Here is a 12987-nt window from a genome sequence, read left to right as displayed (position 1 = left end):
AACTGACCAAGAGGTGGAAGGAGCCATTCAGGATATGAAATTGGGCAAATCTCCAGGGCCAGATGGTCTGACTGCAAAGTATTATAAATCTTTGAAAGAATGGTTAATGCAGCCTCTGAAAGAAGTTTGCAATGAAATACTACGGGGAGGAAAGGCACCCGAGTCATGGAAAGAAGCTTATATTACACTCATACCGAAAACAGAAGCGGAAAAGACACAGCTTAAGAACTACCGTCCCATATCCCTACTTAATGTGGATTTCAAAATTTTTGCAGAAATTATGGCTAAAAGACTAAAAAATGTATTGGTGAAAGAAATCCATAAAGACCAAGCGGGCTTTCTCCCGGGGAGACATTTGTCAGATAATACGAGGAACATAATTAACATCTTAGAAAAATTACAAGTTAATATTAATACTAAAGCAGTTCTAATATTTGTGGATGCGGAGAAAGCCTTTGATAATATTTCTTGGAGCTTTATGAAGAAAAATTTATAGAGAATGGGGGTAGGCCAAAGTTTTGAAATCGGTATAGGTGCAATTTACTCGGAACAAAAAGCTAAGTTGATCGTAAATAATGTAGTTACAGAAGAGTTTAAGATTGAGAAAGGAACAAGACAGGGTTGCCCAATCTCCCCATTGCTTTTTATATCGGTCCTGGACGTTTTGCTTAATATGATCAGGAAAGACCAATTGGTTAAAGGTATACAACTTGGAGCTAAACAGTATAAATTGAAAGCTTTCGCTGATGATTTGGTTTTGACATTACAGGAGCCAGAATCCAGCACTAAAAGAGTATTGCAATTAATTCAAGAATTTGGTCAAGTAGCAGGATTTAAATTGAATAAGGTGAAAACCAAGGTGTTAGAGAAAAATCTTACAGAGATTGAGAAAGAGAGGTTTCAGAAGGAGACAGGATTAACATTGGTCAAGAAAGTGAAATATCTAGGGGTTCATATGACTGCTAAAAATGTGAATTTATTTAAAGATAACTATGAAAAATGTTGGATAGAAGTGAAGAAGGATTTGGAAATATGGTCAAAACTGAAATTATCATTGCTGGGCCGAATTGCTGTGATAAAGATGAATGTATTGCCCAGGATGTTGTTTTTGTTTCAAACATTGCAGATTTTGGACAAGATGGACTGTTTCAAGAAATGGTAGAGAGATATTTCGAGATTTGTCTGGCAGAGAGATATTTCGAGATTTGTCTGGCAGGGCAGGAAGCCAAGAATAAAATTTAAGATTTTAACTGATGCTAAAGAAAGAGGTGGATTTGCCCTGCCGGACCTTAAACTTTATTATGAATCAGCCGCATTTTGCTGGCTGAAAGATTGGCTGCTTCTTGAAAACACGGACATTTTGGACTTAGAAGGTTTTAACAATGTCTTTGGATGGCATGCATACTTATGGTATGATAAGGTTAAAGCACATAAGGCCTTTAAGAACCATATTGTCAGGAAAGCAATGTTTAATGTCTGGGTGAGATATAAGGATTTGTTGGAAAGTAAAACACCAAGGTGGCTATCACCAATGGAGGCTAAGGCTCTGAAAAAAACTAATATGGAGACAAATTGGCCAAAATATCACGAAATTTTAGAACAAGATGGAGATAGACTAAAGCTGCAGAGTTTTGACAAATTAAAAACTAAAATTCGAGACTGGCTTCATTACTATCAAATAAGGGAGGCTTATAATTTAGATAAAAAGATTGGTTTCCAGGAGGAAAAATCAAAATTGGAAACAGAATTATTAGATCCTAAAACTAAGAATTTATCAAGAATGTATAACTTGCTGTTGAAATGGAATACACAGGATGAAACGGTTAAATCTGTTATGATTAAATGGGCACAAGATTTTGGACATAACATTATGTTTGCTGACTGGGAACAGTTATGGACCACAGGTATGAAATTTACGGTTTGTAATGCCTTAAGAGAAAATATAATGAAAATGATTTACAGGTGGTACTTAACCCCAGTCAAGCTAGCAAAAATCTATCATTTGCCAGATAGTAAATGTTGGAAATGTAAAGAGACGGAGGGTACATTTTTTCACCTTTGGTGGACATGCCCAAGGATTAAGGCTTTCTGGGAAATGATATATAATGAACTGAAAAAGGTATTTAAATATACCTTTCTGAAGAAACCAGAGGCCTTTCTTCTGGGCATGGTCGGCCAATTGGTGCGAAGGGAGGATAGAACTTTCTTTATGTATGCTACAACAGCAGCAAGAATACTCATCGGGAAGTACTGGAAGACACAAGAATTGCCCACCCGAGAAGAATGGCAGATGAAAGTGATGGACTATATGGAACTGGCTGAGATGACTGGCAGAATTCGAGACCAGAGAGAAGGGTCGATGGAAGAAGATTGGAAAAAATTCAAAATATATCTTCAAAAGTATTGTAATATAAAAGAATGTTAGAAGGAGGTTGGAAAAAGAATATTAGGTCGTTTAGGCAGATACGATATAATGGAATAAGCAAAAATGAGTGGATGAATTTGATGAAATAGAGGAGGTTTAATTACATTATTTTAATTTTAAAATACGTAAATGAAAATAAGGTTAGAGGGATTTGCTGGAAATACAACTAGAATACAAAATTGGGAGGTGAGAGGAGGTCATGGAAATAAGTAAAGGGAAAAGGTTATGTAAAGGCTTAATCTGTTCTTGTTTTATTTTAACTCAATGTATTTTTATATTTTTTGTTATGCTTTCTTTTTTATTCTATCTCATTGTTCTTTTTACTCGTTTATCTTTTGCTTTGTTAGGGTTAAAGTTTTCTTTGTATTTTGTATGGTTTTTCTTTTCTTTTTCTGTAACTTTAAATATGGAATAAATATTATTTAAAAAAAAAAAAGAGTCACAGAGACAGGTGAACGCCCCCATCCCTATGATATAGAATTGTAGGCCAGACATTGTGGAAGACAGTCCTGCATCCCTCTCCCAGGGTGAGAGCCTGGTTGAGGGGAAGTATGGTTTGCTAGGGTTCCCCCTTGCCCCGAGTGAGCGGCAGGGGGAGAAGAGTTGGAGTGGATTTATAATCTTCCTTCTGACAGTGTGGGATGTGCATACACCCAGGCCTGAGTTTACTATCTGTGGCCCTGATCTCCCAGTCGTATACAGTGATGGAAGGTGGCACTCATATTTGCCTGGGTGGGCAGGTGGCAATGAAGACGCTGCCTCAATTTTCACCTTCATTGTGTTCTTCCGGTGCTTGCTAAAAACATTTCTGTTTGGACAAGCCTACCAACATACGTAGAATATTTACATGCATTTTAATCTGTCTTTAGATTATTGCTGATTTTAATGACGATTTGAAAGCTTTAAACAGCTGCTTTTACTAATATTTTTGTTATTTTATTCTATCCGTAAAGTACTTTTGAGATTTTCGACAATCAAGCTATATACAGATTTTATTAACTATAGAGATACACCAGCGCATGATATCAGAGCACTCTTGAAGCAGGGCTCTAGCATTCATTAGTACATGCACACCTGAGCAGAAGCAGCACCTGCAGGACATGTTTGCTACCCACACAGAGTCCAGCCCATCATGAGTGGGGCAGATGCTCACCTTCACACCAATAGCCTTAAAGAGAGCAGGGTGCCGCAGAGGCAGCTCAACCATTTCCTTGATCTGAGCCAGCTGCTTTCGACAGCCTCCAATGTCATCATAGCCCACTTCATTCAGGGACTCTTCTTCATCCTGGCATGTTTTCAAGGGACAGAGAATAAATGCACTGAGGACCTCATGGTCAAAGTAGTATGACAACCATATCAGATAAATTCAGAAATGCCAAGTCCCAAGCATACTATATTTTTATGAGCTAGCTCATAAAAGGACTTCAGGACCAAGATCCAGTCAAGTTGGATGAGTGCTTATTTGTGGCTCAGGACCACAATACCTCAAGGACTGCTTCTCTACATGTGAACTCAGGCCCTGCAATCATCACTGGAGGCCCTTCTTCACATGCCTCCTCCACGTGTGAGGTCCGGAGGGTGGCAGCATGAGAACAGGCCTTTATGGAGGTGGCTCTTCATTTGTGGAATGCTCTCCCCAGCGAGATTTGCCTAGTGCCTTCATTACATATCTTTAGGCACCAGGCAAAAACCTCTCTCTTCAACAGGCGTTCGGCTGATTAACATTTTATGGCTTTTAAAAATATGTTTGTGCAAGGGGAGGGTGCATTTATATTTGTTTTATTATGTATTTCTTATTCTCATCTTGTACTTTCCTGCTGTTAACTGCTATGGGATCTTCAGATGAATGGTGGTATACAATAATACTAATACTAATACTAATAATAATAATAATATTTTCCAACATGGCTCTTATCCTAGGTTATCAAACATTTTCTTTTCCTCCTAACAGACAATATGTTAAAAACCAGCTGGTCACTATTCCAGATACCCACTTGGGTGGTATAGCACCCAAGGAAATGATCTCAGTCTACAGCCTTGTCCAGTTCATCCATCATAGGAACATGTGCCAAAGCTACAACAACCACTTTAGCTGGGAATGGGAAATTCCTGTGACAGGCATAGCACATGGCTGCTTTGGTATTCAACAGCTCTGCCTTCCTTCCCATAGGGGGACTTTCCCCCAAGAACCAAATAGCAGACAGTGTTTCTAATCCTCAACTTTGTTTCCCCACCACACCGCTTACGGCCCACTCCAAGTCACAGAATGAGAGCTGTGGAAGAGGCCTGCTCAACTCACCTCTCGTTTGATAGGCTCTCCCTCACAGTGAATCACAGTGTCTGGAGCTACTATGCAGTATGGGCTGGGGTCTGTCTCCACCACTTTGAACTCGACTGCACGCATCCCTCCGCGCACAAGGAAGATGTCCCCTGAAATTATCAGCATGTTAATGAGGGTCAAGACACCACCCACCTCCAGAACAAGTACTCTCAAGAGTTGTAACGGTTCCCCATCCCTCTACTTAAGAAAGCTGAGAACTGAGGGAGCAGCTGTAGGTTTCCAGAGGAGATGCTTCCTTTACTATAGACTCAGTTTAGGACAAGGTCACAGTGGCACTAGTAGCTCTGGGAACTTCCCCAAAGGGAACAGGAATGGCAGATGTTGCTACTAGGAGTAATGGCAAGCCAGCCTGACCACTACTACCATGGGGGAGGGGGGCAGAACTGCACGCTTTCTCTCCTCACTTGACTGAATAGGGCCTACAGAATTGTAAAGTTGGCTACACACCAGAGAAGCGCAAAACAAGGCCCCTCTGCTTTTGGCTACTTCTCAATGCTTTACAATCAAAAGACCCTCTAGACTTACGGCTTAGACACTGACAGCTGTTTCAAACAGCAGATAATGGTCTAGAGGCAGTTTCTGCAACACCACTGTTCACTGCACATGGCAGGAAGCCAGACTTTCATTTGGGGCAAAATAGAACTGGGGAAATTTAGTCAAAGACACCAGCTCACAAGCAACCCAAATAAAAGTTTATAGTCTTGGACTACAACTGTTCAGATGTTTTGGACTCCAACTCTCATCATCCCTGACCATGCTTCACCACCTGAAAAATTCAGGGTGGCATAAAAATGCAATTAATAAAATAATAAACATGGATGACAGCAGGTTGAAGAAAGTTTGTCTATAAAGTATTTTCCACAGCAGCTTCTCTACTGGTTTAGTGCCAGGTGCCCTTACCTTTTCTGATGGGTCTGTATGCTTCCAGGAAGTATGGCTTGAGGTACACCTCAAACAGGTTCCCTGTGATCCCTTCCACTGTGTCATCAATGGGCAGCACATGGATGCGCTTGCCATACTTCACATCTGGACAAGGCTGGATGCTGAAAAGAAAGAATGTGCCTTTGTGACCCTCAAGTGGCCCCCAATTTGCAAACTGGAAACATGTACAAGAAACAACTTCCCAGTCTCAATGAAAAGGACAGGGCAGCCAGCTACCTTTTCACTTCCTTCAGACTTCCTATTCATTTCCAACTTTTCGATGGGGGACTTAGGAATCTCTCTCATCCAGTCAGGACAAGGGGACATCTGGCTTGGTATTGTCTACATTGACTAGCAACAGCTCTCCGGAGTTTCAGGCAGGGGATCTTTCTCAGCCCGACCTGGAGATGCTGGTGACTGAACCTGGGACCTTCTGCACGCAAAGCAGATGCCCAATCACTCAGCTACAGACCGTCCCTGTCATTTCCCCTTCCATCCAGGAAGGGCCCTAGCTCAGAGGTACACTGTCTGCTCTGCATGTAGAAGGTCGAGACTGAGTATTTCCGGGTAGGGCTGGGAGAGGCCCCCACCCGAAACCCGGTAGAACTGCTCATCAGCTCACTTAATAAGGAGTTACATGGTCCAGCGGTCTGTCTCGGAATAAGGCAGCTTCCTAGTCAATTGGTTTTCTGCCCACCCCACCCTGGCCTCCAGGTCTTCTGACTTTTTCTTCCAATTTCCTTCTCTCCCCCACCCTCTGCAAAAGGACTGGAACAAAATGCTTCAAACTCTACAGCTCTCTCAAATTCAGCATAATTTATAGAAATAAGTCAATATTGACATAATTTTTTCCAAGTGAAGAACATTATGATAATAAGAACCCCAGAACTCATGATAAAAAGAATTCCAGAGACTCCACTTTCCACATATTAGCCACAGGCTTACTGACCAAATTAACTGTGTGTGTTTAACAGGACATGCAGACCTCACCTGATCACGTCTCCAAGGCGCACCCTCAGATTGTTGCGAACAACCCTGTTCATGCGGATTTTCTCATCAGAGCAGGTGTCATCAGACAGGACGATGCACACTGCCTCTCTCCTCTTCTTCCCTTTCAGCAGGACTGTATCTCCCCTAAACAGCTGCAATTCATCCATTTTGGCCTGAAAACAGAAAGTGTGAGAAAGCAGATCCCCAACTGAATTTTAAGAACAAATCGGTATATTAATTCTGCTGATCTGAAATTGACTACAACCGGTAAAGTACTAGTTTGATAAAAGCATCCAGTTAAGAAAATATTAATCAGCAGAAGGGATACAAGGCAGAATAAAGGTAAATTTAGGAGAGTGTCCTGTTGGGAAAACCCACAGGTACCTGGTTGTAACAGTGTGGGGGTGTTAGATATGATGTAAAGCCTCTTCCTGAAAACCCACTGAGCCACTAAGTCAGAATAGGCAATACAAATAGCCTGTTCAGAGACAGCTTCCTCCATTCTGTGTCAGTCAAAGAGTCACCAACAAATTGCACATATCAGTGATATAGCTCTCTATTGATATGTTGAACACACCTGTGACAGTGACACAACACTGTTGTCCTCATTGATTGCTTCATCAACAATTAGCCGATTGGGCCTGTTCTTCTGCTTGAGAATTGCAGTTGACAAGTCATCAGCTTTGGAACTGTAATAAGAGAAAACAAGAGTTGTTGGAAGCATAGGAGACGGAGCCACACCCTTGTTCAACCATTTGCATTCTATGCTTCTTTGTTACATTTTCTCTTAGGCAAACCTTAGTTGAAAGGCAAGTACAACATTCTATGCAACAAAATTCAAAACAAGCAACAATGTGGGTGCAAGGTGTTCTCCCAGTGCCCTCTACTCTGTTTTCTACTGAGCAGTTATAGATCAGAAGCATTCAGAAACCACTTACCATTGTGAAAAAGAAAGCAAGCAATGTGGCAAACAACCCACATACAAAGAGCCCCCCCATTAAGTGATAGTCCCTAGGCAAATCTTGACACTTATTCCGTCAAAATGTTTGTGTAGTCTTCCCAGAAGATGCCCAAGCTTAGTCTGCATCAGAAGAGAGGAGAGGAATTAAAGGGTGTACAATAGGCAGAGTCCTTCTGCAAGCCCTCAACATTTCATTTCCCACATGGAGGTCAAAATTCAACACAGATTAATTGCTCAAACCATTTAAGGTTCTGTGAGCTAAAACCAGCACCTGACTTGTGCCCTGGAAGTGCAGCTGCCGCAGCATTAACACTGCTGCATCAAGCTCCCTAACAACCCAAAATTACATGCACAGAAAGGGTCCCACGAACATTTCAAGGTTTGACAGTTGGGGAAGTTGGACCCCATCAATTAAGCCTTGGTGGGTCATAAACTGCCACGAGTCCCCCTTTACCATCACCTGCAGGCAACCTCCCTGGCCAGACACAGAGCAAGATCAAAGACTTAATAACCTAGAGAGCCCTGAAGGATCACACAGCAAAGGTTCTAAGAAGATGAAGAGCAGCCCTATCCCATCACTTCCACTGGAAGAGGCAGAATCACTGAAGAGTCTCTTACAATATCCAGTTTGCAGTCCAAATTGTCCAAGGGTTTTGTTTTTTTAAAACTAAGCAAGAACTTCAACACAAGTCTGAGAATGTGTTGAACTGAATGAGGCCTAGGTAACAGTTTCATTAGCTCATCAGTTCCACCCTTAAGTTGGAAACTGACACATCATGGCTTTACATTCCCAAAAACAAAAGTGAAACTGACAGTTTCTTTTGCACAGTTCAAGCAGAAAATACATGAATGGTATGAAAATGGGAGTTCTTCAAGTATTTTGTTCCCTGGCAGATATGCTTATAGACAGAGCCTAAAAGAAGAAAACCCCTAAGAAACTCATGACAGGATAGTGTGAAATGAGTGAGCCTACTGGAAGTGACTGGTAGATGCTTTGCAGGATGCCAAATAGGACACCAAGCCAACCCTCCTAAATCTGCCTTCAATGATATGCAGCAATTGAGGAAATACAGATGTGTTTACACCAGTTAAGGCTGACAACTAAGATGAAGAACAACTGTTATGGTACCAGCAAACCCAAATTTGGAGGAGGGTGAGAAGCAGCACCTGGGGCCAACTCTCTAGTACTGGAGAAGAGCCAGATATTGTTCAGGCAACTTAATGTGCTCAAGTGTGATGCAGTCAAGTAATGCAATGTGGGAGTTTTCTCCACCATCACATTTTGGCAGGGAACGCGCCATTATTAGACACAAGTTGTTTCATAAAACTGTCAGTCATGTGATGAATAGAAATAATGCAATTCAAACTAAGCAACTGGAATGGATTAAGTATCAGTCAGCCCTAAAAAGGTTGTAATCAATTCCCCATCCCCCGCTGTATATGTCTGGAAAGCACAGCTTCTCAGGTATGTTAAACAGTTTTCAGTGCCTTCAAGTTTTCTTACCTCTAAATAATGAAAGGGAATAGCTTAAATGAGTGGGCATATCATAAAATGTAATCAGTTTGCAAATCTTTACAAATTTAATTCCAGTAAAATAATTTCGACGTAAAGTATTGAATATGCTTCAGGGTAACATTTAAGTATTCTAAGTGCACTCTTCTAATAATGTTTTTCAGTTCATTTACTTTGGGCTATTGGAAAAAAATTAATATTTATGCAGAACATAAACTTTAGTTGGGTGGCCTTAATGTAAGGCAAACAGACATGCTAAATCAAATCACAAAACGTATCTGGAAATGGAACATTGAGAAAGTTCTCTGGAAAATTTTCCAGTGCAAGAAAACCCACATTCCTGGTGGCAGAGGAGCAACTTCAGGTCCCTCTTACCAATCAAGAGAAGTGAAGAGTGTAAGTACAATACTGGGAAATGGAAGGAGCTATCAGAGAGCTACAGGGAACTGATTTTAACCCTCTTCATGACTTTTGGAAGGTCACTTCCAGTGGAAGACGGTCTTCCAACAGAACATCCAAAAATTGAAAACCGAAGAAAACACAAATGTGAATAAGCAAGCATTGTGGCAATGAAGTTTCAAATAACAGCATGGTGGCTACTACTTTCTTAGAACCAGGCCATCAAGATTCCCGACAGATCTTCAGGAAGATACTTGGCTAGAGGAAATACTGGAAAGCCAAGGGACCAGTTAGCTCTAACACAGAAGACACTTCATTTGGAATTGTAACTGGAAGCAGATTATGGAGGAAGAGATCTGTTGTTTCACAGCTAACCGGAAAGTTGGTTCTTCCAAGCTGCTGTAACTGCATTAAAAATAGAAGGAAGGATCTCAGCAATGACACCTGTAAATTTCAAGCAGCTGGTCTTGCCTCAGCCATGTCACCCGAGAACAACCAGGTTAAAAGAAAAACAAATCCGCTTCAGCCAACAAAAGGAAGATGAAGCCTAGATTTGCAAATAATAATTTATGAAGGTTCAGGAATTTTTCTAGGCAACAAAGCTAGTAGGAAAGGGTTCAGCTGTCTGTATACTATTATTATGTAAGAAAAAAGCTAAAAACTGTTATTCATTTATTTCGAGGCCTGTATGTTTAAGTAGAGGAACCAATACTTGTACTTTTGACTGGAAACCAGGGAATTCCACAGGACATATCACATTCATAGTGAAGAGAAGAAAATACTCAAGAGTCTACCTACCTGCCAATTATCTTCCTGCTCTCATGCAAAGTCATCCAGACATACTTTACAAGGTTTTAAAAAGGAAGTTGCTGGCAAGGCTCCTTTCACCTCGCAATGCTCGCCAAGTTGAGAAGCACCCAGTGATGCAAAATTAATTGCAATACTGATTAGTTAAGGAGTCCTTGTGATCTCAGTGCCCCCAAACTTACCTATTTCGGCCATCAGATTTTTTTAATGTAGCAGAATTAGAAGAAGCAGGAACAAGACTTCTATTGTTATCACTTTTTAAAGAGAGTGCTGTTTTCATACAAGTGTGTTTTTAGGATGTGAAAAGGGACCATAGTTCATAGGAGCACAAAATACCCAGATTCAATCCCCGACATCTCCAGGTAAGGCTGAGAAGACTTCATGCTCGAAAGCCTAAAGAACTGCTGCCAGTCAGCTCAATACTGAGCTAGATGGGCCAATAGTAAGAAACAACTTTGGCTATTGTTGGACTGTCCCACCACCCCACTTCCCAGCAGCTGCTTCAGTATTCCTGTTTAAAAGGGCATGAGTTTTTTTGCTGCATAACATCAGAAAGCCAAATCAGAGTGAGGGCATGAAGCAGTTTGCTCAGAGCAGCATTGTACCAATCCCACAAAGTCAATTAGTTGTTGCGACATAATGCCAAATAAGAAAACAATGCTTCCAGACCTTACTATTGATTGGCAATTGCTATTCATATTGCAGGAAATCCCCCCCCCCCAAAAAATGAACAGTACATTTTTGCAAGGTGGCAAGTGTTTTGTGAAATGCTGTTTCTGTTGTCACTTAACCATGACTGTTTCTCACCTCTCCCAGCATAGCTGTCGAGAGCCCTTTAAGACAGAATTTTTTAAAATAATCCTAAGCTTTAGTTACTCTACCAACAGCATAAGACCAGCTTGAAAACCCAAACATGTTGCTCTCTAATAGCCAGTGAAGCTCAAGCCAAAATGGAAGAGCCTAATCAGCAAGTGATGTGCAAATTGGTTTTATTCCCATTCCTTGTTCACTTGAGAGTTAAGACCAGGAAGTGGTGAACCTAAGGGGTCCTTCTCTAGCTGGTATCACATGACCAATGCTTTGTGGCTTCCATATGACAAGATGGCTGCCACAGCTAAGAATTCCTACTGAAGCACACCAGCATGCTACCTTGCTTACTAGCAAGAAAATCCCACGAGGCAGTGTGTTTTGCTAGGTGGAGCAGGTGCAAGTTTAGCAGCCACAATTCTCCCTGGGAACAATGGGAGGTGATGACCAACCTGAGCACATACTCTTCCTGAGCCAGCCACATGAGAGGGGACTTGGCTTGAAAGTACCTAATGGCAGCAAGGCCAGTTACCCTGCTGCTGTGCCCTGGGGAGAAAGAGAGCAGCTGCCCAAGAGCCTCGGAGCTCAGCGGGCGAAGCATTCTCGCCAGCGTGGCTTGAGGATCCATCGAGAACCAGAGAAGCATCTGGCCTGCAACTTGACAGCATGTTGGAAAAGGGACCCCCCCCTCCCCATATCTGACAAGTGTGCATCTAAAGGCCCTCGCTTCTTATTAAAGAGGCTTGTTTCTTATGTGAAACGAAAGATCATTGGAACCCCAAGGGCTCCTTGCAGGTAGTATTCTCCTTTCTGGGGAGGCCCCCTTCCTCCTCCTCCTCCTCCTCCTCCTCCGTGATTCAGCAACCCTTCGGGAGCCACGTTCAGAAGCTGCCCGGCGACGCCCCCTGAACCGGCAGATCCAGCCAGGGCGGCCCTGCTTCCGCCGCAGCCCTGGAGGCGCCTGGCGGGGGGAGGCGGCGGCGCTGGGGGCCCGAGGAAGGGAGCCCCACAGCCCCCGGCCCGCCAGGCGGCCTGCCTCCCTCTCCCGGCCCAGGAGGCGGCGGGTGACTCGGCAGAACTGGCGGAGCAGGAAGTGGCCTCGCCGAGAAGGAAGCGCCGCCTCCCTCCGGCTCCGTCCCCCCCCCCCAAGGCGCCCGGGGGCATCACGCCCCCCCCGGACCCCCCACAGAAAGACCCCTCAATGAGAGGCCCTACGGGGGGGGAGGCCAGGAAGGAGCCGGCGCCCCTCCCCTCGAGGAAATGATGGCGCCCCCTCCCCTCGAGGAAGGCTGTGGGGCGAGAGGCCACGGCGGGGGGGGGGGAGAAATGGCGGCGCCTGAGAGAGGGGGAAACGGGGGGGGGCTTTTCTGTCTCCTCAATCCGCCGCCCCCCCCCCCGTTCCAGGCCTCGTAGGACCGGGCGAGGGAGCGAAGGAGGCGGCGAGGCCTTCCTCAGGCGGCGGCCCGGAGGGAAGGAGGGACCGGGGGGGGTCCTCCTGTCAGGCGGGTCTCTCCCTGCCCCCCCCCCCCGTGTGAGACTCACTCGGCTCCCGAGGCCATGGCGGCAAGGCTCGGCTGCAGCGGTCTGGAAGGGTGGCTCGGCCTGGGCGCCGCGCTCGCTCGCTCGCTCTCTCTGCTCGCTCTCTCCTCGCTCGCTCGCCTTCCCCTCACGGATCAACGCCGACTCATCGGGAGTGACGCTCCGCCCGGCGTGCTAGGCCGCGCTCTGCCTAGCAACAGGTGCCGCGGCGGCCAATGGGAAAAAAGGAAACCGGCCCCGCTCGGCCAATCCGGAGGAGGGGCGGGAAAAAAAGCCGCAGAGCT

At 44.1% G+C, this 12987-nt stretch overlaps 1 protein-coding gene across 1 annotated transcript in view; it reads right to left on the bottom strand.

Annotated features, from left to right (window-relative positions):
* VCP (valosin containing protein) overlaps window positions 1-12876 on the bottom strand; it is a 28216-nt gene extending 15340 nt beyond the window's left edge. Inside the window, exons 1-6 of the mRNA XM_080973758.1 lie at window positions 12707-12876; window positions 7255-7366; window positions 6678-6850; window positions 5667-5809; window positions 4725-4855; window positions 3579-3710 (exon numbers count right to left, since the gene is read on the bottom strand). Of these exons, the coding sequence (XP_080829884.1) occupies window positions 3579-3710; window positions 4725-4855; window positions 5667-5809; window positions 6678-6850; window positions 7255-7366; window positions 12707-12723 (708 nt within the window). The 5' untranslated portion in view covers window positions 12724-12876. The remainder of the gene's footprint in view (window positions 1-3578; window positions 3711-4724; window positions 4856-5666; window positions 5810-6677; window positions 6851-7254; window positions 7367-12706) is intronic.
* Window positions 12877-12987: the final 111 nt, after the last annotated feature.

This window comes from Podarcis pityusensis, assembly GCF_964106645.2.
Source record: "Podarcis pityusensis genome assembly, chromosome: 11".
Taxonomy (NCBI): Eukaryota; Metazoa; Chordata; class Lepidosauria; order Squamata; family Lacertidae; genus Podarcis; species Podarcis pityusensis.
This window is presented reverse-complemented; position numbering and strand designations above follow the sequence as displayed.